Below are 23719 nucleotides of genomic sequence, written 5' to 3'. Positions count from 1 at the left end.
TTATATCCTTTAACACGCAGTGTCTTTTGTAAAGCAATGAACTGCATTTGAGAGGCTCTCTTAGGGGTGCTGCACAAATTCGTGTAGTACATTCTGCCAAAATAGGAAACAATGTAAAACCCTAGAAAGTACTGTCTCCTTAATATTTGGGCTGAGATCTTAGCACCTCACTGGAGACTACAGTTCCTTGTCAGATAAAAACACTTCAAAGGGAAAATCCAAATAAAGCAAATCAATGACTCCAGCTATATCCCAGAGTTCAAATGTCACAGAGCCCATGCTTTTGCAATTTAGCTTGAATAGTAAGTCCAGACTGTTACCTCCCTTTGCTGACCTGAGCTAATGGATCCTTTGTCCTTTCTATTCATGTCCTCTATATTGCTCAGCAGTGCAAAAGAAATGGGACTAATAATATAGTCCAGACATTGAATCTGATATCAAGGATTTTGCGAATGAAGGAGGTAGACAGCTGGGCCGTCCAACGAAAAACAGAAGATAAAATGGAAAGAGAGCACTACTCTGACTAGGAGACACTAGCACTTCATCATGGCAACAGCCCCATAAGTTCTCATTAGGGTAGAAAAAGCGTCCTTCAGATCAAGTGATGATATTTATTTATGAAAATTCAGGATACACGAAAGAAAGAATTGTTCAAATTCCATTTTAATAAACAATTGCCAGAATTGTCTGGAAAGCCCACCCCCCACAGCAGTATTAATAAAACTGCAAAGGAGAATAATGAAATCTTTACCATATGGGCAGCAAATGCTGCCCTCAAGTGGCAGGGGCCTATTCCTGTTCCAGTTTATACCAGCTGGGCACTGCTATATTTCTGTTACTGCACTGAAGTGATTCTCAATATTACTTACATAACTGAGAAAAGAACATAGTCTAATGCACATGATAATGTTGTTATATGATAATTGGCCCTGTGTAATAACAAATGCTCTTTAATCTGCTATTCTCCTGAACTGTAGAAAAACCAAGCATTTCTGGAGTAAAGCAAAAGACAAGCTACCTTGTAGCAGTAACATTCCAGATTCAAAGCAGGGGAATTACAAAGCAAATGGTATGAAAGTAATGGCTCAGTCTCAGTCAGTTTGTAGAGAGGAGAATTAATTTTATGATTTACGTAAGTGAACATGTTTCTGTGACATCTGTGGATGATCCCCCTCCAAAATCAGTTTCTGTGTACCTAGAAAATACATAATCATACACGTTTCATATTTTATGCCAGTGACTAATTAATCATACAATTCATTTAGACTAGCCAATTGTACAAAGTAATTGTTATCACATGATAAAAATGACTATCCAGCTTTAAAAAGAACCAGCCAACTATAAAGTTAGTGCTTCAAAATGTGTAACAACTCTATAGCTGTTTTTTATCCATCTTTAATTTGAATGGGTAGCAGGGCCCTTAGATCCAGACAGTGTACAGTCTTACAGTATGCATATTGTGCAAGTTCTGTGCAAAATGTGGCACTCACTGGTTATTTGACTTTGTGTGAGTAGGGAATTTGGCACCCATGAAAGAAAAGATGACAGGGTAAAGAGAGAGACACAGAGAATGTTATTGTCTTGTACAGAAAGGAATGTATTTCTTACCTCTATCGTCCTTAGAGCAAATTATGCAGAGTCAGAAAACTGAATGCAGGTCTGGCTATGATTAGAGCTCTAATCACTGGCCCACCTTTCCTATTTAGTCAGTGAATCCACTGCCATCTAAACTTGAGGGGAAAATATCAACTACAGGAAACCGCATAGAATGAAAGTAGCATTGTGAATAAGCACATCCTTGGTGACTAGGGAGTCTCAGGCGAGTTCATTCAGCTTCACTGCATTCAGGATCTGCTTTCAGCCCTTCTGAAACTGATAGGATGGAAAAAGTAATAAACAGAACTCTGAATTGTTTGGAACGTGTCTACAGGTCCAGCCAGATATTAAAGATTTCATGGCTAAGTTGCAATCTGAGGGCTTCCCCGACGCATTTGCAGTGGGAAAAAAAGCACAAATTTGTTCTGCTGCTTTTGCCATTGCACACACCCCTATATGTGAGGTCTGGTGTAAAGTAATACCCTGCTTCAGGGAAACTGCTGTTCCCTGTTCCTCCTGGCTCACAGTGTGCTGGAGGAACTAGGGAAAAAATGGAGGCCGGCAGCCAGTGTCTCTCAGGAGGACGGAGCCTCCATGTTTGCTGGTTCATGTTTCTGTGGTGCGTGCCACACTGCTTTATTCGTGGCGTTTTTTCCTACCGGGGTAGCATATTTTGCCCCGGGCTGCAAATTTGGGTTATGCTGGGCATGTGGTTTGTGGCACAGAGTGGTTCGCAGCATCACTAATCACACATGCCTCACATCTGGATTTGGCTTCAGAGGAATGGGCTTTCATAGGAAAGCTGCAAAGGTTAATGATATTCTACTAAGTAGTAAAGACAGGAGAATTTACTCTTTTTTGGATTAGTAATGCCAAAAAAATAAGAAAGAAAAAGAAGACAATCCTCATTTGAAGAGGATCTGAGAGATCTGTATCTCAGAGATAAACATCTCTTCTTAGCTTCAGTTCTCATATTCAAGAGATAAGCATCTCTCCTAATCTTTTTGCATACATTTTTTGCTGGAATCAAAGAGACATACATAACTCTAAGGGTTGAATTCCATGTAGATTAAGGCACTAAAGGCAATGTCTCAAGCACATATTCAGTTAATTTCTTTTCATTTGCCATTTTTCATCTGTCTTCTCTCTTTCAGGATACATCTACACTGCAGCACAAAGAAATGATAACATCTCACGTGGACATATCTGAGCTAGCTCAGGTTGCAAATAGCCACACGAGCATAGACTTAAGCCAGGGAGATTCAGATGACCTCCTGTAGGCTACATACAAGTCATGAGGGGTTAATTTGTGGTCCCCAGTTTCCCACCTGGCATTGCTTTCCCACCATTTATTCAGCTGCATCAGCAGCAGCAGCTGCCAGAGGCTCAAGACTCCTGTTCCACCTATCTTTTACTTCCTGCTGTGACAGGAAAGTGACCAAAGGCCCAATGCAGTGGGAGGTGGGGAGCACTTCCATGCCTAGTGCAATAAGGGAGCACCTGGAGGTCTGCACCCTTATTGCACCCATGGGGCATGCATCCCCTGGCCACTAAGCAGCTGGACAACCCTGTCTTAAGCCATCAAGTATTTACCTAAAGTCCTCAGCACGCTGATGTAGTCATGTCTCTGGAATTCCTTGTAGACATACCCTTAATTTTCTCTCCTGTTCAGCTCCATATTTAATCTTTACCCTTCACCCAGACTCTTTATATAAAGAAGGTAACACCCACACATGTGTAGAGGAACTTTGCTTTTATCCTCTTATGTCAGCGTTTTTGAACAAATGTCCTCAGATGTGTTCATGTAAGCCTCATGGGAATTGTGCTCTTGAATGTAGTTGACAGGTTCTGGTTATTAGCATGTGTGTATATATGAGTTGTATGTCTATGCTGTGCTGAAGTAGAGGAAGAAAAGAAAATGTTGGAAAGACAAGTAGAAGGGCATCAGATTGCAGGATGGCTGATTTCACTGTTTTGAAAGAAATCGTGAACATGCAGGTCAAATCCCAGACCTGAGAGTCTGGAACCTGTATAATAAGCATTTTTTCTCCCCCAGCCCTCTCATTCCAACTGTAACTTGAAGAAGCGAACGAATCCCATGACATCTCAGGCAAACGTGTCTCCTGATACCAGTATAATGCCTAATACCGTGTATCGAGTTCAACCAGCATCAGTTCCTCCACCAGCTCCACCACCAGAACCAGAAATTGGAGGCACTAGTAAAATAGACCAGTATTCCAGGATCCTCTTTCCAGTAGCATTTGCAGGATTCAACCTGGTATATTGGATTGTTTACCTTTCAAAAGACACTATGGAAGTGAGTAGTAGCATTTAATTCATGTTGCTTTCAGGGGGAATGGGTGTTGCTATCAATCTATAATAGTCAACTGTAAATAGCATCTAGTGACAAAGATGTTTTCAATACAGCATAGTCATTCTATATGGAAGCCCATATCTAAAACTTTTATTTCTACTTTCTTTTGACTTTGACCAAGACCAGGACAATTGTCTTTGACTGCATTTTCAGCAGTATTCTCAACAAATATATAAACCTTATTTTTCCATTGCTTAATCTTTGTAATTGAAGCAAGGAAGGTAGTTGCTGAAGCAATGCAGTAGAGGAGATAAGAACCCTAATATCTCCCAAGATTTCCTCAATAGGATAAGTAAGAGTTTATTTTAGAATGTCTGCGTAAAATGTTCAAAATATTCTAAACATTTTCTGTTGGGGAAAAAGGAACTTTATGTAGAATGGATTCTTTCTGAATACAGTTTCATTATTATTATACATTTTAATCCCTATGAACCCTTGTTTATCTTTTCTCTGACATACACATACACACTTTTATGAACTTTCTTTAAAAAAATTAGTTTTATTTGCATTAAACAGAGCAATGGCTTTTCCTCAGTAGTCCCAGCATTATTTTAAGAGGTTTAAGAGGTTCAGCAATGATACATTTTCTATAAACTGCATTGTGGGATAACATTTTGATAATGAGATTATCATTTCTATGCAGTCATTACACTTTACATCTTTCTTTTAACAATTTAAATTGTCACTACTCCCACGTCCCTCTTCCTCTGCCTTAATGCAACTCATGGGACAGAGGAATGATACAAACTATATATATTTGCTTCATTACCATGTTGTCTTTCAACATCATAATATTTTGCAATGCACATTGTAAGCTCACTTAGCTATGTTTGAGAGAGAAACTGCCACATTTGGACAAGACTAAATAATCAGAAATAGAACTAAATGTTGATATATTAAAATATGTCTTGTGTTGCACATTTGAATATATATTCAAGTTCATCTAAAGCTGTTGTGTTAGATATGTTAGTTGTTGTGTATAATTATTATATATGCTTGTAGCAAAGCAGTTTAAGGACCAGGTCTCTAGCTACCACTCAGAGATAGCTCTGTTGACTTCAGTGAAGCTATTCTGATTTGCGATACAAATTCTAACTTGAGGCCTGTAAAATTAATCAGTATTATTGATGGTTTTCCAAAGTAGCTATGAAATATTTAAACTGATATATCTATATCTGTATATATATCAGTTAATACATATTACTATTAACCCCAGATTTTTTAAAGATTTCTAAAACACAGAAAAATAGTGAAGACTATAACTCTTTTTAACATATCACTCTTAAACACTCCCAAAGTTACACTACTTTATACCATAGCAGAAATCCTCCACCACAGCTACAATTAAAAGGGTACTCTGGTAAACACAGCTGGGACTATAGTTAGAGTTTGTAGGATTTGTCTCTACACAGATAAGTATAAATCAACTCAACTTCAAGACCAGGTCAAAGTAACTAAGCATGGAATATGAAATAAATTCCTTTAACAAATAATAAAAATCATTAGGATCATAAAGTAGGACTGGAAGGGTGCTCATGAAGTCATCTAATCCAGCCCCCTGCTCAAGCCAGGATCATCCCTGACTGAAAACCATTTCCAACCAAGTGTTTGCCTAACAGTATACTGGTACCTAATAGTGCTCTGATGACATAATTTACATAAAGTAACAATGAAGCTTAATCCATATACTCGAATCTGCTTCATCAAAATGATGCATTCTAGTTATAGTGTTTTAATCTTTAAAAAAAAAGTAAACTATGTGTATTTTAATACTGTTCCCTAGTTTATTCAGTTTTTTACAATGATAGTTATACACTGTATTTATGTGGTGTTTTCCCCAAACAACATGGGGGAAATAAAGCTTCATCTTAGATTCAAGTACTGGCTCAGGGCAAGAAGCTCCAGCTTTGGCTTTGGCCCCAGGCTTGGAGTGCAAAGGGAAATGCAAGCGTAAGTGTTTTGCAGGATTTTAATATACAGATTTGCATCTCACTGATGTAAACTGTTGTCCAGTCAGGATTGGTGTTGTGCAGATTTTCCAAAGGTATAATTTTAATTGGCTTCACAGATAAATGCAATACCTATACTTGGTGCAGTCAGATTTCATGAAATATCCACATTGAATGATATGCCAATCTAAACAGGGGTAGTCTGAGAGCATGTCTGATTGGGTGACCTTTACGAAAATCTTAGCATAGGCATAGTAATAAAGGGAGTTGGTGTTTTTAGAGCCTACAACTTCTGGCTTTTTAATGTATACAGAATCAATACACTGGTATGGTGAAGACTGTGGCTACAGCTTGAGTCAGATCTTCAGCTGTTTTAAACTAGTGTCTTTCCAATGACTAATTCAACAGAGGGAATGCAATTTTACGTAGCTAAAGATCCGATACAACTTCTTTTGGATGAGTAATAGAAATGAAACGCTGTCATTCATACTAAAGTTTCTTGGTACTTTTTGCAAAAGCAGGGGTGTTAACATTGGTGCAACGTGGTGATAGTTATATTGTTTCCAGATTTGTCCCTTGCTTTCAGTAGGCTGCAGTGTTCTATCCTACTTGAGCAACCTGGTTTCAGATCATCATCTGGGTTGAGTAATTTCAATCAAGATAAGGATCAGGTTCCAAAACTCTGTGCAGTGTTTCTTTGCACCATTAAATAGTTACATTTATTGCCCAAATCAGAGATGGCTGCATTTCAGGAGCTAGTGAACCAAGTGATTCTTGTATAGTTTATTTAATGTATCAGATAATAAAATGTGTAAAGCACTTTGGGATTCATTATGGTGTGCAGTGCTTTACAAAATGTAAAATTGTTACCATTAAGTCATTTTTCTTATCAAGAATAGTACAGTTTTGCAGAAATGATAAGAAGGAAAATGAAATTAATATACTAGATATACAGAGACACTAGAAGTAGATTTCATTTTCTCACATATTTTTTTCCATCTTTGCCTTATTCTGAATATTAAGAAGAACAGCGAGTATAACGAACCTACCCAACAGAAATGATCATAGGACAAACAATTGCAGCAAATCCTAAGACAAATAAGGGGAAAATATTGTTTTAACATTGCTTATAATATTCACTGGGTGCATCTACATATTCATTAATGTACCGTAATTACTGCACATTAAGTTTAGTACTTGCATAACTAAGTATTAAATCAATGCACTGTAACTGGCGGTAGTGTGCAAGTACCAGCACACAGGTTTACACAGACACTAAGGCTGTGTCCACAAGTGTGTGTAAGTTTGGTTCCCTGGGGACAACTAGCAGCATCTAGCACCGCAGCTACTTGTCCCTGGCGAACACTTGTGCCATGTGCTCTTCGGTACGTAGCAAATTGCCCCAGGTGAGGTAGGAGAGGCTGAAGCCAGCACTGGGTTGGCCCCAGCATCTTTACCTGGGGTTCTGGGGGTCCCCTGGGGCTGTAGCCATGGCAATTCTGCTGCACAGAACCTGGCCAATAGCCATAGAAGAGTTCCAGGTGGGCCAGCTCTGTTTTTCAGCAGCACTTGCTGCCCAAGCATGCGTTGTGCCAGTCCTTTTTTCCATGGTTTTTTTTGACCTCTGGATATCCAATAAAAAAGGAGATATCCAGGGGTCAAAAAACCTCCTGGAAAAAAAAGGACTGGCACAGTGCATGCTTGCGCAGCGTGCCATTGCAACACGGAGACCACTGGACTGTGCAGTATGTGACTCTGTAAATGTTTGCAGCATCACATACTGCACAGCTGTGCTCCTCTGGATGTGCCCTAATTATGCAGTAACCTAATACTACTGGGCAGTAGCCTATTAGCACAGTTTTTGCCTAGCACACTTCTGCACAGTGTTATTAGGCTACTGTGCAGTTAGCATCTCATGTACATGCACCCATTATGTGCGAAACCCAACAAATCAACAAGTTAAAAAATAATAATTGAGCATTTATGCCAAATGATCAACATATAGCATACACCTAAAACATTGCACTAGATTCATGGGACATTTGCACCAGTCCATCAGTGCAAGGTATTCACAAACCCAGTGGATCCAAGCACTGTAGTAATTTCTTTGCATAGTGGAATCCTCCCATGTTAGATCATAAGCTCTCCCCTCAGTGTCTATCCAGTATAGTATGGCTAAGGAAAAGATGGACTATTGGGATGTTACTGAATCTTTCTGAAACCTGGCTGCTCGAACCAAACCTTTGGCAGCCTTCTAACCTGCTTGATGTTATTCGGTTGATCTTGATGACGTCAAGCCAGAGGGATAGCAAAAATAGCATAAAAAAGCTGGACTCCCGTCCTGCATCTCTCAAGTTGGTCTTGAACTAAACACAGCTCTTTGAATCAGACAAGCTAGTGCATCCCTTCACCAAACTTTCTGTAACTGTGCTTTTTCCCTGTTAAAAAAAATAGCAGCATCTTCAGAAACAGTTGGAAGAAAATTGTAGATGTTTTAAGTGAATTTTCTATTCATGGAGAAGATAGGAAAAAGTCCTGCCCTAGACTCTCCTGTTTAGGTCATGAGTGGAAATGAGTTTCCTTTGTCCCTGAATATCAGTTATCTACCTCATAAAGCCATCACATGACTTGCTGTATTTGAAATAATTGGCTATTACTGTTTAACAGTTGTTCAGGACTAAAGTACCCATGGTGGGGCAAGTCAGCAGTTATAACAGCAGAGCAGGGCAGTGAATCTTACACAGTGTTCTGTCTTCTATGTGCTAGGTTTTATGGTCAGTGGTTACTAGTCTCCAACTGATTTTTTTCCACCATAATTAATAATGAAAAAATAAAGTATTTAACATTTTTATATGAACGACTCCCAAGCCATACATTTAGTATTAGTTTTTAGACTATAGTAAATTGATAATTTTACAAGTCTCTGGAAGTGCTGATAGATGTTTAACTGTAGCAGCAGGAAAAAATACTGCTACAGTTTGGTACATATTTATAATATGAAAAGAAAACATTTAAAATCACTGTTCTAAGAGGACTTATTCCCTTTCTCTGTAAAGTGAATTAATAATTTAAATGGAAGAAATAAAAATGTGGTGAAACTGGAATTCTGCCACCTCTATTTCCATGCTCATAATATTTGTTGAGGAGGTACCCATTAACAAAAAAAGACAGCAAGCAAGAAAAAACAATAACCTCACCCCTTCCCCTCATAAGAAACAAAATAGCAAAATTGCCAGGCAAACAGCTCAGATACAGACATTCCTAAATGGAAAATGAAAAAATAAGCTTTGGGAAACAAATAGGGCAGTTTTTACCGAACCCAAAGAAACAGTAACTTTGGAAAAGTAATACAGGAATGATAATTTCCTCCATATATACAGCAGGTCTCCCACAGAACTGGGTGACTAGGTTTCGATGAATAATTTACAGGAATTACCATTAAGGAATGGACCACAAGCTCATCCAACCCAGTATGCTCTAAACAAGGCAATATACCTTTCAGGTAAAGCAGTCCTAGAGTAGGTAGATATGGAATAATCTCCTCACCATCACTAACAGCTTGGTTTATGACTTGAAACATGAGGTTTTTGTTGTTAATCCAGTCCTGATTATTGTAGGTCTAGATGTCGTGATAATCATGTAAATGTCCAACTCCCTCTTGAGTCCTGCAAAGCTCCTGGCTTCATTATACTTTTTGGCAACGAGTGCCACCAGCTAATTGCATGCTGTGTGAAAAAGAATTTCATTTTATCAGCTTTAAATTTGCTGCCTTTCAATACAGTTAAGTCCCTTGCCAAGTGCCCAATCTTACTTCTTTGTTGTATTCATTATTTTGTATGCTCTTTGCCACATTACCCTTTTATGCACTGCCTTTCTAAAATAATCAGTCCCGCTCTTCCTACAGAGTTTTTTTATTCTATTTTTATGTATTACAATATTGAACTGTGTCAGAAGAGTCAGTTATGAGGAGGACTTGAAGGAAGAGTGTTACATGGCAAAGAGGTGACATTTGAGGCAGAGGTCAACTTTTATAGACACTTGAAAAAGAAGGGAAGCAAAAGGGCATTAAGTTAAAGTGCAGGGCATGAGGTAACAGCAGGAGAGTAACTGGAGGTGGGAGAGCTACATGATGAAGTGAAGAAAAAAGGTTTTTTTGAGGACTGAAGAAGCAGAGTAGACACTAGCTAAGGAGTGAATGGGCCAGAGATGTGACAGGAATTAATTTTTGCAGTAGAGTGGATAGATCAGAACAGAGACATGTGAGAACTGAAAAGGCATTTCACATAAATAATGTGAGAATATTCATAAGGCCTAGCTGACCTATGCAATATATATCATATCATATTTCACTTTAAACATGGCCAAATTAAAGTGTAGGAGGGAAAAAAACTGGAATCATCATCATGCTTTCTTAGATTCGAGCTTCATTGATCCAAGTAGGAAGTTCTGCTTCTAAACACCCCCTCCGCGCCCCCCCCCCACACCTTAGTTCAGGTGTTTTAAGCCTATTGCTACAACTGGAGATCTAAAGCAGATGAGCTCTGTTGTTAATTACCTTCTACATTGTTGGCAGCACAACTGACATTTCTGTTTGAACCTTTTCTTTCAGTTTTTTGAACCCAGTGCAATGTACCTTCAAAATGACTATGAGCCCAACTGATGAACTCAGTACAGGTCTGACACATCGGCAAAAGTCTTTTAGGATATGTATCTGTCTTTACTTCCTCGCAGTGTCAAACACTGTGCGACTGTATAGGACTTCCCCTGGAAATTTCAACTTCGGGCATTTTAAAGGGACAGATTATTTGCAAACTTTTAAAAGGCTGGTTTTAAGGATTAATTATGTTGATTCTACTATCTGTTCTTTGCTTATTCAGTATATGGTCCAGAACTTAGAATTGTGTATGTTCTGGTTCTTTCATAAATGTATACATGTTTACCTTTAATCAAAAGTCACACTGGTTCTTAAATACTGTTAATAGTTAATAATAAAAGACATCTTAAGATGATGACAGCAGTGATGATGTCAGCTGTGCCAATTTACACCACCTAAACATTTGCCCTAATATGCAGTGAGAGGTCCTATGAAAAAGGACTGCTTTTCAATCACTTTGTCTTAATGAATAATGGATGTTGTATATTGGATCATAATAACGGACGTTGCCCTACATCACTGTAGTGAAGTGCTATGTCACTGTATGGTGCGCTACGGTGACATAGCGATCACATGGGTTTACAGATGATGGGCACATAGTGGTGTGCTCCCCCATTTTAGGCACCATGTACATGCACCATGTAGCATTGTTTACCATCTTGTTCAAATGTAATTTTTAAGTTAAATGTTTGTTGGATAAAACAAACACCAACACAACATAAGGAAGAAAAAGAAATATAAGCTCTTGATCTGGTGAATTTCAGTTCTGCAAGTTTTCTTACTGATGGCTTTATGGAGATAAAATTCAGTGCCCCTTTTATCACTAGTAAAGGTGAAAGCATTATACTTTGATTCACATTCTGTCAAAAGCAAGGTCTTGACGTGGTATTTTTGTAACATATTTCTCCTGTCAATTCACAATATTGCCGCCATTCAGCTCAGACACCCTTTTTAAAACTGTAACTGAAGAACACTTACCTAATAAAATAAAACCTGAGCCTTCTTTCTTGTAGGCTTGTTAGATACTCTTCAGGCTGAGAAACAAAGAATATACAATAGAAATAGGGTAAGAATGCTCACATTGGTAATGACCATCCTACATCTAATTTGAATTAGCACCAACAGGGAAATTAAATCCAACACTTTTGTAGCTGTAAGTATTGTAAAGAATCTCTTGCTTCATCTAAATCAGGGCTGTCCAGCTGGCAGCCTATGTGCCACATGCAGTCTGTGAGGGGTTAACATGCAGCCCCTGGGTTCCCACCTGGCCAGTCCTGCCCCTATTTTTCACACAGCAGCAGCAACCAGAAGCTCAAGGCATGACATGAAGCAGCCTGAACTGCCAGGGAAGCCAGCAGCCTGGAAGGCCTATACAACACAGGTGAGGTGGGGTGCTATGCTGCACAGAAGCATGCCCCTCTGCACATATGCACAGGGGGCATTCACCTGCATGTGTGGTGCAGCAATGGAAGAAGAGTCTACCTGTACACACGTGCATGAGGTGTGCAGCCTGGGTGGCTCCCATGATCCATGGTTCCCCACTGGTGAGGCCTATGCGTCAAGTGCCCCCCCCCCAGCAGCTTTGAACTGAGACAGGCCTGTTCTAAACCAGCCATCTGCATTAAAGCAAGATGATAATTAGGGACTAGATAACTCCTGCAAGTTGCAAGCATGCCTTTACATTCACCAGAGAGACACCATTTACACAAACAGAGCATATGGCTTTAGTTGTCTCATTGCAGCTCTTCCCGGTCTGGCAAATGAGACTGAATGCACTAGGTCATGGCTGTCTAACAGGAGGCCCAGAGGCTGCATCCAGCCCATGAGGGATTAACATACAACTCCCTGGGCTCCTGCCTGGCTTCTGTGTCCCCATGGTTCCTGCCCAAGATCTCCAAGCTCTTTTTCCCTCAGCTCCTAGAGGCAGAGGGAGGGCAGTGGGGGGGCAGTGGGAGGACTCTGACCACGTGGCAGGAGGAGACCTGGGTTGTCCATGTGGCAAGAGATGGACTTGGTTGCCCATGCTGCCCACATAGCAACTAAGGAGGGGCAGTGAGAAATGCCAGCCAGGCAGCATATGGCCCGTGGGTCTATGGCCCATGAGGCATGTGCCCCCTGCTACCCAAAAGTTGGCCAGCCCTGTAATAGGTTATATCCTCAGACTTCAAACTCCCTGTTCTATACCTGCATAGAGCTCAAATGTGCGTGATTTATGTAGGTGGAGTAAATTTCAGTGATCAGCACATGTGGGCCTATATTAATTGCTGCCTACACAGAGATGTCATATACACAGTTTATTTTACTCTATTGGCAGCAGTTTGCCTTTTCTATCTTTACTTGCCAGTGAAATGATTTATTTTCTGTTTGCTTTGAAACCAGAATGGAGAAGGTTCTCCCCATATTTTGCCTCTAGACACTATGCTTATTTAATAAAGACTACTAAGTTCATACTTTATCATTTGTTCTTTAAAGATGTAATGTTTTTAGAAGTTGCATCATGGGACCCAAATGTTAAGACTATTTGGCTTCTGTGACTACCTTTGTAAATATATACATTTTTGCTTTACAAATATATTTACTATTGTATTTTAAATAGTATATATTAACTGCCAGTAGCATTTGTTCTTTAAAAATCATTTTGTTTATAAAATAAAAATGTATCTAAGGTGAAGGGAAAGCTAGATTGAAATAGTAGAAATAAATTTTCACATTTCATTTTCATTAATTTTCACATTTCATTTCTTTAGGCTAAAGAAAAAAACCTAAGTATAGAATAAATATTGAGAACCCTTAAATACCTACAAACCCTACTGGTTAGAGAATTGTAATTAATTAATAACATCCCAATCATTTTAAGAAAAGCACAATGCATTAGCTCCTTAAAACTAAAGAAAAACTCAGGATTTGACCCAGGTATATTCAACATACTGTGGACTCAGACACTGGTCTTCTGACTTCAGCAATATTTTTTCATGGTGAGGAGGATTTTCTGCTCTATGTCTGTTTGGATGTTAGTGAAGAAAGATTTAGTTTGGCTATTAGATGCTTTGTGGAGACATGTTACTTATGGTTGTATTGAGTACTTTGTAATAATGTTAATAATGTCAAGCTATATTTCAGAATAAATGTAGTTGCAATTAATGTCAGTTCTTAACAATCCTGGATGTATTCCAACACTTAAAGCAAGAGCAAAGAAGTGCAGAAGAACAGATAAATAGGAAGGTCCAGAGGCTTGAACTTGAGCATAAGGAAATTAAGGGATGCAGTTAAGTTTCCTGCATTTTCTAAATGGGAACAATCCTGCTTATAATTATTACTATCCATATATTTTTATTTTCAGAAGACAAACCATTTTAAGGAACATGGCCCTTTGAAAAGCTAGAGTTGGACTGCATATATACTGGACAGGATGCTTGACAAAGAGATACTAGAACCTAACAGGCCAGAACAGAAGCTCAATTTTCACACTCTAGAGAAGGTTCACTATAGACCTAACCTTTCCCTGTGTCTTACTAGAAAGACAGCACAGTTTTTGTGCCATCGATTCTTCATGTGGGTCTGAATTTATGAATGAGAAGCGTATGCTAAGGTAGGTATGGAGAAACAACATGCAAGTAAAAGAGAAGCCCCTCCTCGTAGCAACAGGAGGCCGGCCTTTACATTAGTGGTGGTCTGCATTTTTTCTTCATGGTTTCTAAACGGAATACAACTCCAGTTGGATTTTTAAAATGTGGCATACGGGCACCGCCATATTGGATCCAGATCCAAGGTTCAGCTAGCCAAGTAGATCTCCAAGAGTGGTCAGTACTAGAAGCACAGAGGCCTGAATTCTCCAGGCTAGTTAGTTTATAAAGGTGCCACTCTGCCCTTTCTAATCCCAAATGTTATCTCTCTTCACATAAATGATGTGAAAAGTGACTGTATACATGAACTTATGTTACATTCCTTGGCTGATTTTACAGACAAATAATAGTTCCCCCATTAATCACAATACATCACCAAATACTGGTGGACACAGTTTGCTATTCTGTCATCCATTTCTTCAGCAAGACTTTCACCTGATTCTAGAATAGGTGCACTAGCAAGTTGTCCAAAACACTGCTTGATTTTCAGAGCGCAGGGTAAGATTGCAGCACTGGCAATTATGTTAGCTAAGCACATTGGACTTCGCAAATAATTTCTAAGTAAATGTGACACTGTAACTATGCCATGAATGAGGGGGGAAACTATGCATTAATAGCTCTAGTTTGAACAAGTATGCAAGGAGGGGAGAGAGAAAGAGTCCTCTTTCCTTGAATGTAACATGCACCTGCCTATTTAGGGTCTGCTCCTCTGGTCTAGAGTGCTGGACTCCTGAAATTTCCATTGAGTTCCATGAAGGTTGGAGACATTCAGTACCACTAGGATCAAGTCCTTGCTCCCCTACCTATGTGATGGCCATCCCAATGGGGTAGGTTAAAAAAGAATGTTTCTAGTGTGAAACTATTTCCCTCATTTCCCCAGTATGCAAGATTTTCTTGGAGGTAGCATATGTTTACCCTGTGCAAAAAATACCAATAACAAAATGTCCCAGAAGGAAGGCTGGAAAGGAGTTGATGGGAAAAATAGTCAATTAAACATATTATTACAGGAGTTTTCCTGAAGTCCAGGGCTACTGTAGTTATAAGCCTCCCTGATTAAAAACATAAATTGCAGCCTGATTTTCAGGGAACAATCAATGATTATGACCAAGGCACAGCTCAGCCCATGTGCCTAGAATTTTCAAGCTCCTCAGGATCTTGAAGCTTACTTAAGGCTTCTAATTTCCGAATCCTACCATTTGACAATCCTCTTATGGACCGTATAGCTTTGCAGCTATCAAGCCCTGGGATACCTTGACCCTGGGATATATCAACACCAAGCCCTGGGACACCTATGCCTAAGGTATACAAATAAGGAGTGGTATTTTCACTGGCTAAAGTACATTTCAAGTTCCTTTTTCAATCCATGCTGGGTTTCTTCCATCTTCACACTGCAGCAAAATGCTTTTCATTTACATATACTTGAGTAATACAAACTTTTAAATAAATGAGAAAAATCACGAACCATTTTAAATTAACGTATCCCTACAAGACTACCGCACCCCCAACAATTACAGGCCCAGTTAAGATATTTCCTAGTAACTCTATTACTATAACTTACTAAGAACAGTAAGAGGAAAAGAAATAGTGTAATTTCAGTGTAACATGTTGCAATAATTAGATGAATTAGAATGACCTTCTCCCCTCTAGAATTGATTGGAGAAAACCAGAATGGGAAATAATGATGTATACTAATATCTAAATTATCCATAAAGCATTGCTGTCATTGATCCTTAGTCCTTACTGGATCAGTGCTTTTTACAAGGTCATTAGTGCATGAAAATACAATCTGCTGGGTTTTTTTATTTTGGTTTGCTGTAGTCCTTCTATTGCGCTGCTACCCATATTAGAATCCCCATTCATATTTTTATATCCTGACAATTTGGAGTCACTCAGAAGTCAGGCATTGAATCATATCCTGTTTGTCTTAAAAAGTAAATGATTCTTCTTTAAAACAATGAGTCTTCTTTAAAACAATGAGTATTCCATATACAATCTTTGTTGTAAGGCTCTCACTGTCTTTTCAAACCTGCTGTGCTATAAAAAAGTAATTATGGAGAGGATGTGAATAAATCTGGATTTAATAAAGCTAGCAATTCATATGATATAGCAAATTTGAGATACCATGGTTTTTGCTATTACCACTAGCTTATAGGTACAAGAATATCAACCTTGTACCCTGGCAGCAGAATGCCAGTTTTGCTACAGTTAAGCAGCAGTTACTGTTCCAATTGCTCTAAAATTTACATATATATTCAGATTGTTTAAACTTTGTTGTGCCTAATTTGGGTGTAAAACAGGGTTTGTGACTCAAATTTTTGGGACTTTGAACAAAAGGTTTCTGATATATAGTCTGTCCCATGCTGGCACTTTCCACCAACTTCCAAACAAAGACCCCAGGATTTCATAAAATTCACAGCTTTAGCTAACATTTTTTAATTCCTATAGCTCAATTGGGGCTTCCATTATCAATTCCAGCTGGTCAGTAACAGCAAAAAGTGATATATTATTGAAAGTTACTGAAGGAATAATTTAGCTCTCTAGATGTGCACATGGATTGAAACAGGTCACAGAGGGGACAGGCTATACAGAAAGAGTTGCAATTAGGGAGAATATCTGACCTCTGTGTTTCCTGGTTTTCAGAAATGTAAATTTTGAAATATCAAGATTTTATAATCTGAGGTTTTCAAAGATCTGAGTTTTGCTGAATTGATTACATTTAATGACCAAAATTCATAACTTCTCAACTTTTAATATACTATAATTCATTTGGGTCTAGAACACAGGTTATCAAATAGTTGTGATTTTGAGATTTAGAGATCAGTACAAGAACATGATTCAGTCCTGACACCTGCATACTCGACTTTAGACACTTGAATATCAAATATATTTGTAACTAAAGGAAATTTTGAAAAGATAATTGTGTTTCTTAGATAATGCATTGGAACTTTTAGGTAAGTAGTAATGGATGTTTAGTAAGTGGTTTGGATGTTTGGTAGTACACATGAAAGTAACTTTCTAATATTATTTTACTTAAACAAACAAATGCTGTGCCAAAGACCACAATGGAATGATCCTTTCAATGCTGTTACAGGAAATCAATCATCTTTAGGTAAAAAGAGTCTTCAATATAGAGATGAGACAAGATCCTGAGCTAATGCGATCTGGTGAAGTCAATACAACTTTGCTGATTTATATCAGCTGAAGATTTGCCCATTTTAATATAATAAGGGGCTTAGTCTGTCTGTCACTCTGTCCGTAATGGTCTTAGTTACTGGTCTCTGCTTGGTTACTGGAACAACCAGGGTGCTCCAAGATTGTTTTGGACAGGCGGTGGCAGTGGCAGTGTGGCGGCGAGCTGCCATGACAGTGGGGACAGAGGGGATGGAGCAGGGGGGGGCAGGGGTCAAGGCCAGCACTGCTTTCCTCACTCTCACCCGGCCCTGCTCCTCAGAGGTGGGGACAGCATGGGGTGCAGGCAGAAGGGGATGGAGGGGATGGTGTGGCAAGCTTCCCCTCTCTGCCCCTGCTTCTCAGAGGTGGCGACACAAGGGGTGGTTAGGGTTAGCAAGCTTCGTTCCCCACCACTCCATCATTGTTGACGGGAAATTCACTAGTAATATATATTAGCTGTATTTTTCATTCACTATGGCCCCATCTACATGTTACATTTAAGGCATTAACCAATTAATCTGTTACCCAGCTACACATTCAATCAATGAATGGCCTGATAAAAAGTGTAATAAACTACAAACTTATTCCACAAAATGTGTAATAACATTGCATCTCCTTCCTATCATGCCATTAATTGAATGTATGGTCAGGGGCTGGGATCAGAGCTCCTACCTGGAGGAGCGGGGGTGCCCTGAGCCTGGGAGATCCCTGCTCCAGGCTCCACCCTCCCCCCACCCCCATGGCTGTGAGACCAGCTGGTGTGATCTCCCAGCCATGGGGACACACCTGGGGGCTTCCAGGTGCAAGTGCTTGCTTCTTGCCAGTGCAGGAGGAGGCCACGATTGGGCTCCCCTGCACCAACCAGACATGGTGGAATATGATTTGTGATCCCACAATCACAACTCCTGCCTTGCATGTGTGGCATGGCAAGAGGCATCATTTTGTGGATTGTGCATTAGATCCTGTTGCACCTTTACCTGCACATGTAGAGAGGCCATACAATGTAGGTGAGACCACATATGCAGCATTAGGAAGCATTATTATGGTTTCTGATTACAATTTTCAGGTCTTAGAATTTGAACTGTTATAGCTCCAAGGTTGGTATCATTATTTTCATAAACCTAGGTCCCAAGATTTGGATGTCTGTGAATCAACCATGTTTATGCAATAGGTTCTACCCGGGGCTGTTCCTGCTGGGAGTTTTGAAACAGTAGATTACAGAGACCCCACAATGCTTTCTTAAACAAAGGTATTATTTAACTTAACAGTAGGAACAAAACATAATAGAAATAGACTTAAAAAATAACAAAATATACTCATGTGTCTTTCTTACGCAATATTTACTAGCCCTCCTGTTGGAAGTAAAGCAAGCTGGAGACTGAAATTTACATTTTGTGAGAATTTATTTCATTGTAAATTAGAAACTGTATAATTTCATTATGCACACAGAACAGGAGATGCTTTGATCTAGAGAATAAATTAGATGTTTTAATTTGTACAAAATAGCAGCTGTTCTTTGTGCATTTAAAAAAGTATATATAGAATATATCAACTGTAAAATTGGCATAGAATGGCTTGTATATCATATGAGAGGACTTGGCATAAAAATATAAGTCCTGTTATTCATTTCTGGCATATCATGAACTAATGTGTGATTATACATACAAAATAAATTCATATTGAAATAAATGTTTTCTTTTAGAAATATTTATTTTATGGGAAATAAATATGATTTAATGGGAAAAAAATCAGTTTAACAGAAATACATTTTCTAATGGAAACCTGCTTTGACAAAATACATGTTTAACAGCACCAAGGGAAACCATAAGACCTAACTGCATCATACCTTTCAAAGTATTCCCCGTGAACATCTTTCAAGAGATTGTCACAGAGGTGGATATGGGGGCAGTGGAGGGTGCAGTTATACCCACCCAAAGTTTAAAACAAACTGCCAGGGAACGGCAGCAACATTTCTATTTAGGCAGCAGTAAGGGAGTCAGTTGACATTATGGCTCATTATAATCTACCTGATTCCTTCAAACCCTTCATTACAGAGGTGTTAACAACCCTCTCTCCTTTTTTAAAAGCCTTGATGTTCCAGTAATGAAGCTATTCTTTCTTCTGTAATTCTGCTGTTAGCTGATCCTGGTAATGTAGCTCCTGCTTCACAGCCCTGCAGGCTGGTGCTTATTCTAGTTAAAACAATTAACTCACGTGTGGAAATAACTTTTAGTGAAGTGCAGGATGCACTGTTAAGATGCTCAAGAAAGCTTGATTTTGTTTTATGAATCTGAAAGAGATGTACATTTAATTCTAATGACTATGGGTTTAAAGAAACAACATCTTATAATTATTTGTGGGCTTACCTTCATTCTTAGCCAACCTTATTTCAATGAGTTCTTATTGTTTTAATAGGCGCATTAAAATGCTTGTGGAATTCATGGCCAGAATTAAATCTGTATTAAATACAAATAAAGGATTTCAAAATTTCTCCTAATAACATGCTCACTTTTTATGTGTTCAAGAGTTTCTCTCTCAATTTTAGAAATGGATAAGGACATACAAGGACAAGTAGTCTTTAACTACTTCAAGTGCACTTTCTAAATCAGTCTGAATGAAAAAAAACTGTTCTTTTCTACCGGATAAACATCTTTTGCTGGTCACAAATATTCAACAACTGAAGACCTGATATAACATTTAAAAGATACCAAAATTAAAAATGATACAGACACAGTTTTAGATAAATGTGGAAGGTAAGATTAAGTTTTGACTCTTTTCTCAGGGTTTGATTCTGATTTTACTTGTAACACGCAAATTAAGAGTAATTTCGTGGAAATGAATAAAATTAAACCAGAGCTAAACAAGTGTAAGAGAAACTGGAATTGGGGCCTTATATTAGAAAGATGTTTTAAATATAAATTTTTATGCAGTCTCTTAACTGCAACAGTACTATGCACTACATCTAGTGATGGACAGTCTATTATAGAAGTTAAATTTAAGTCAATGCAATAGCTAAAAAGACCAGTTAAATAACATCTACAACCATCTGTTATATGAATTAAGGCAAATGGGCCTTTAAAAACTCCAATTAGAAATGCCTGCCATTACATTACATGCCATTCTTTGCATATAAAAAATATAAAGACCTCATGTACAATGTGAAGGCGCAAAATGAGGCGCTTGTAACACTCCAGCGAAAACCCTCAGGGAGCAGGAATTGAGGAGTAATATGAAACCACAAATGTCTGTATAAAACTTGCATGTGATATATCTATTCATTAATATGTTTTCTTTGGGCATAAAAGAAAAAAAAAGTTTTTATTGGAGGAAAAGCCCTCCTGCATCAGAAATGTGCTCATTAATAGCTCCTTACAGAGCAGTTACAGGAGCATTGTTGTATTCGCAGCTTTTGTTTAAAAAATATTAAAACCAGTGAGTAAATGTGCTTCATTGAGCACCAATAAGCAGTCACAGAAGCTAAATAAGGTTTTAAATTCTAATTCCAGCAGCACTATGAAATGCAGATCCACATGATTCCAACACCCTGTATTTATTTTAAGATCATAAAGCAATGAGCTCAGTCACAAGGTATCATTTCATTAAATGTTATACCCATCAAGCACTCACCAGTTCTATAATGATCACCTTTTTATGTTCCCAAATCATCAGAAATTTATTCAGGTCACAGATGTGTGAATGTGACACCTTGGCTTGCTAAGAGTTCCATTTAAAGTTACAACAAGCTAAACGCATCGCTCATGACACACACCTTATGATAAGATGTGTTTTTCAGGCATCGAGTTACAAAATACGCAGTTCTGCAATTTGATGTCTGTGAGAAAAACACTTAGCATAAAGGTGGATTTCATGGGAGATACCTTTAGATTCTGTGCCTGTTTATTGGGTTTATGGAATTTTCTCTCAGTTTAGGACTTGAGGGTGAGGAAAGGAGTCAAAAGTGAAGTTATACCAGCTTTGTGTCCCCTTACCTAGGGGACAGCTGGGCCATCAGTAGTGGCTCCCAATAGAACATTATGTCAGATAAGTGGGACCATCCCTCACATCACCAGCAACACCACTAACATGCTTCCTACCCTAGAGACTGAGGCTAGAGATGGTGGTTCTTAGTTCTTAGGAAAATAAGAATGTAGCTAGGTTAGATAAAATATATAACAATTTAGGAACTCCAACAGTGAGATCAAACAGAATTTAGCCTCATGTAGCCTACTGCATTCTAATAAAAAGGGATCGCATAATTTCAACAGGGAAGATAGTAATCAATTTTTGGAATCATTCTGGTTGTATTTTTTCCATTTCAACTAAGACTGAAGTTTGCAGATCTGTAGCATAGAGGCAAATCGTGGATTATATAACAAAAATGTACTGCAGGAGTCTGACCTAGTCAAGATTTATTTTATACCATTACTGCATATCTACATGTATGGGAGATTACTCGCACAGCACGGGTTTGGCCAAACCTCCTTCGTGGGGCAGGGGGAAGAGCCTCGTCTCTAACGGAGGGTGTCACGCGGGTTGGGAAGGTAGCCACTTCACCTGAAGCACAAAAAGAGAAACAAAAGTACACAAAATGTTAAAGATCTGTTCTTCACAAAGTATTTCACCTACATTAGTTAGGGATTAGATACTTTTACGTATCAGTTCATTACTGTGGCATCTAGAGGCTCGAATTATGTTTTGACCTGACCTAAAAGTTCTCTGAAGACAAATGAAAAACACCTATTAATGGTAAAGTGTTATGGATTAGGCTTACAGGGCACATCTACATGAGATGCTAACTGTGCAGTAGCCTAATAAAACTGCATAGTAGAGTGTTACAGCACAAACAGTGCCAATATGCAACCACACAGTATTATTAGGTTAGGGCACAGACAGTCATTGGCAGCTATCGGTTTCAGGACGCCCTGGGGATTCGCTTTTGGTAGATTACCAGGTACCGCCACAGCTTCTTGAGTGGCTGAGGAGTCCAATGCGCAAGCTGCACATACAAAATTGGCTGAGCTTGCACTGGCATGCTGAGTTTTGTTTTGTCTTGCCTGCCTCTGACACCTCTTCTCTAGCTCATCGACCCTCTGCATCTCAAAGCAACATAGGCCCTGCTTCACAGCAGCTTTCCACTTGCAGTGGTCTAAAGCAATTGATTCCCAGTGTTGACCATCAATGCACAGCTCACGAAGGTTTTTCTTGCAAACAACAACAAAACGGAGTTTGGGCTGTCCAAGTTGATGTTTTCCAGCAGTCAGCTCACCATAGAGTATGTTCTTGGGTCCACATGTCCTAACCAACAGAGACATTCAGGAGCACAAACATACTGGGTAACTTGGCCCATCCCAGAACAGCAAAATTGGAGATTTTGTCATGTCATGTTATGCCCAGGATATATCAGAGACTGAAGATTGAAACTGTTCAGTTTTCTTTCTTCCTTGGCATAAGGAGTCTATGTTTCACTGTCGTACAATAGAGAGCTAAGTATGCAAGTGCTGTAGACAGACATCTTTGTTGACAGACTGAGTGCTCTGTTTTTCCAAACTCTCTTTTGAAGTTTAGCCATGGCATTGCTTGCCTTTCCAATGCAAGCGTTAATTTTGGCTTCCATGCCAAGATTTTGCAAGCCAGTGGAGCTCAAGTAAGTGAATTTTTCAACTACTTCCAAGCTTTCATTATTTATTCTAACTTTTTTCTAACACTACTGCACAGTAGCATCACTAAAAAGGCATGTGCTGGCACTACTGCATATTAACTCATTACTGTGCATTTATGTAGTACTTGATTATAAAAGTACTAAATTAAATGCACAGTAACCACTGTGCATTAATGAATGTGTAGATGTGCCCACAGTGAGACAGAGAGCTTTTATAAGAGAGAGTTAGAAAGTGTTTCCTTTATGGAAATTTAATACAAATTATCATAGTCAAAATGTTTTGACATTTCTTTGGAGAGAAACATAAAAAACCCCAACAAGTGTTAAAATGTCTGAAAACCATTAATTTGAAATGCATTGCTTGAAAAGCTTTATTTTTCTGGCCCCCAAAAGTTAAAATTCTAATTTTACTCTCTAAGGAAGTTTCAACAGAAAATTGTTGATTGGTTTAACTTCCTATCTAAATAAAGGACATAGAAGCAAGATAGGTGGTAAAAGAGGAACCAAGAAATGAAGTGATTATTCCAGATTATATCAGAGATTATGGAGAAAGATAAATTATCATGCTCTTCTCATAAATAAAACAAAATGCAAAGAAGTCAGTGTACATGGGCTAGCCTTCAAATTTCAAAATGGCATCCAAGTGGAGAAGGCAACATTTTCACTCTCTTAACAGATACCCTAAAATCCCCT

At 38.7% G+C, this 23719-nt stretch overlaps 1 protein-coding gene across 2 annotated transcripts in view; it reads left to right on the top strand.

Annotated features, from left to right (window-relative positions):
• GABRA6 (gamma-aminobutyric acid type A receptor alpha6 subunit) overlaps window positions 1–10698 on the top strand; it is a 30007-nt gene extending 19309 nt beyond the window's left edge. The window contains exons 9-10 of one of the 2 annotated variants that reach the window (XM_019535377.1): window positions 3653–3913; window positions 10529–10698. In XM_019535377.1, the coding sequence (XP_019390922.1) occupies window positions 3653–3913; window positions 10529–10579 (312 nt within the window). In that variant the 3' untranslated portion in view covers window positions 10580–10698. Of the gene's footprint in view, window positions 1–3652; window positions 3932–10528 lie in introns of those variants that run through there. The other variant, XM_019535378.1, reaches the window with a different exon arrangement.
• Window positions 10699–23719: the final 13021 nt, after the last annotated feature.

This window comes from Crocodylus porosus, unplaced genomic scaffold (assembly GCF_001723895.1).
Source record: "Crocodylus porosus isolate Cpor-Errol unplaced genomic scaffold, CroPor_comp1, whole genome shotgun sequence".
NCBI classification, from domain to species: Eukaryota; Metazoa; Chordata; order Crocodylia; family Crocodylidae; genus Crocodylus; species Crocodylus porosus.
The sequence above is the reverse complement of the archived record's forward strand: the minus strand, read 5'-3'. Positions and strand labels throughout refer to the sequence as shown.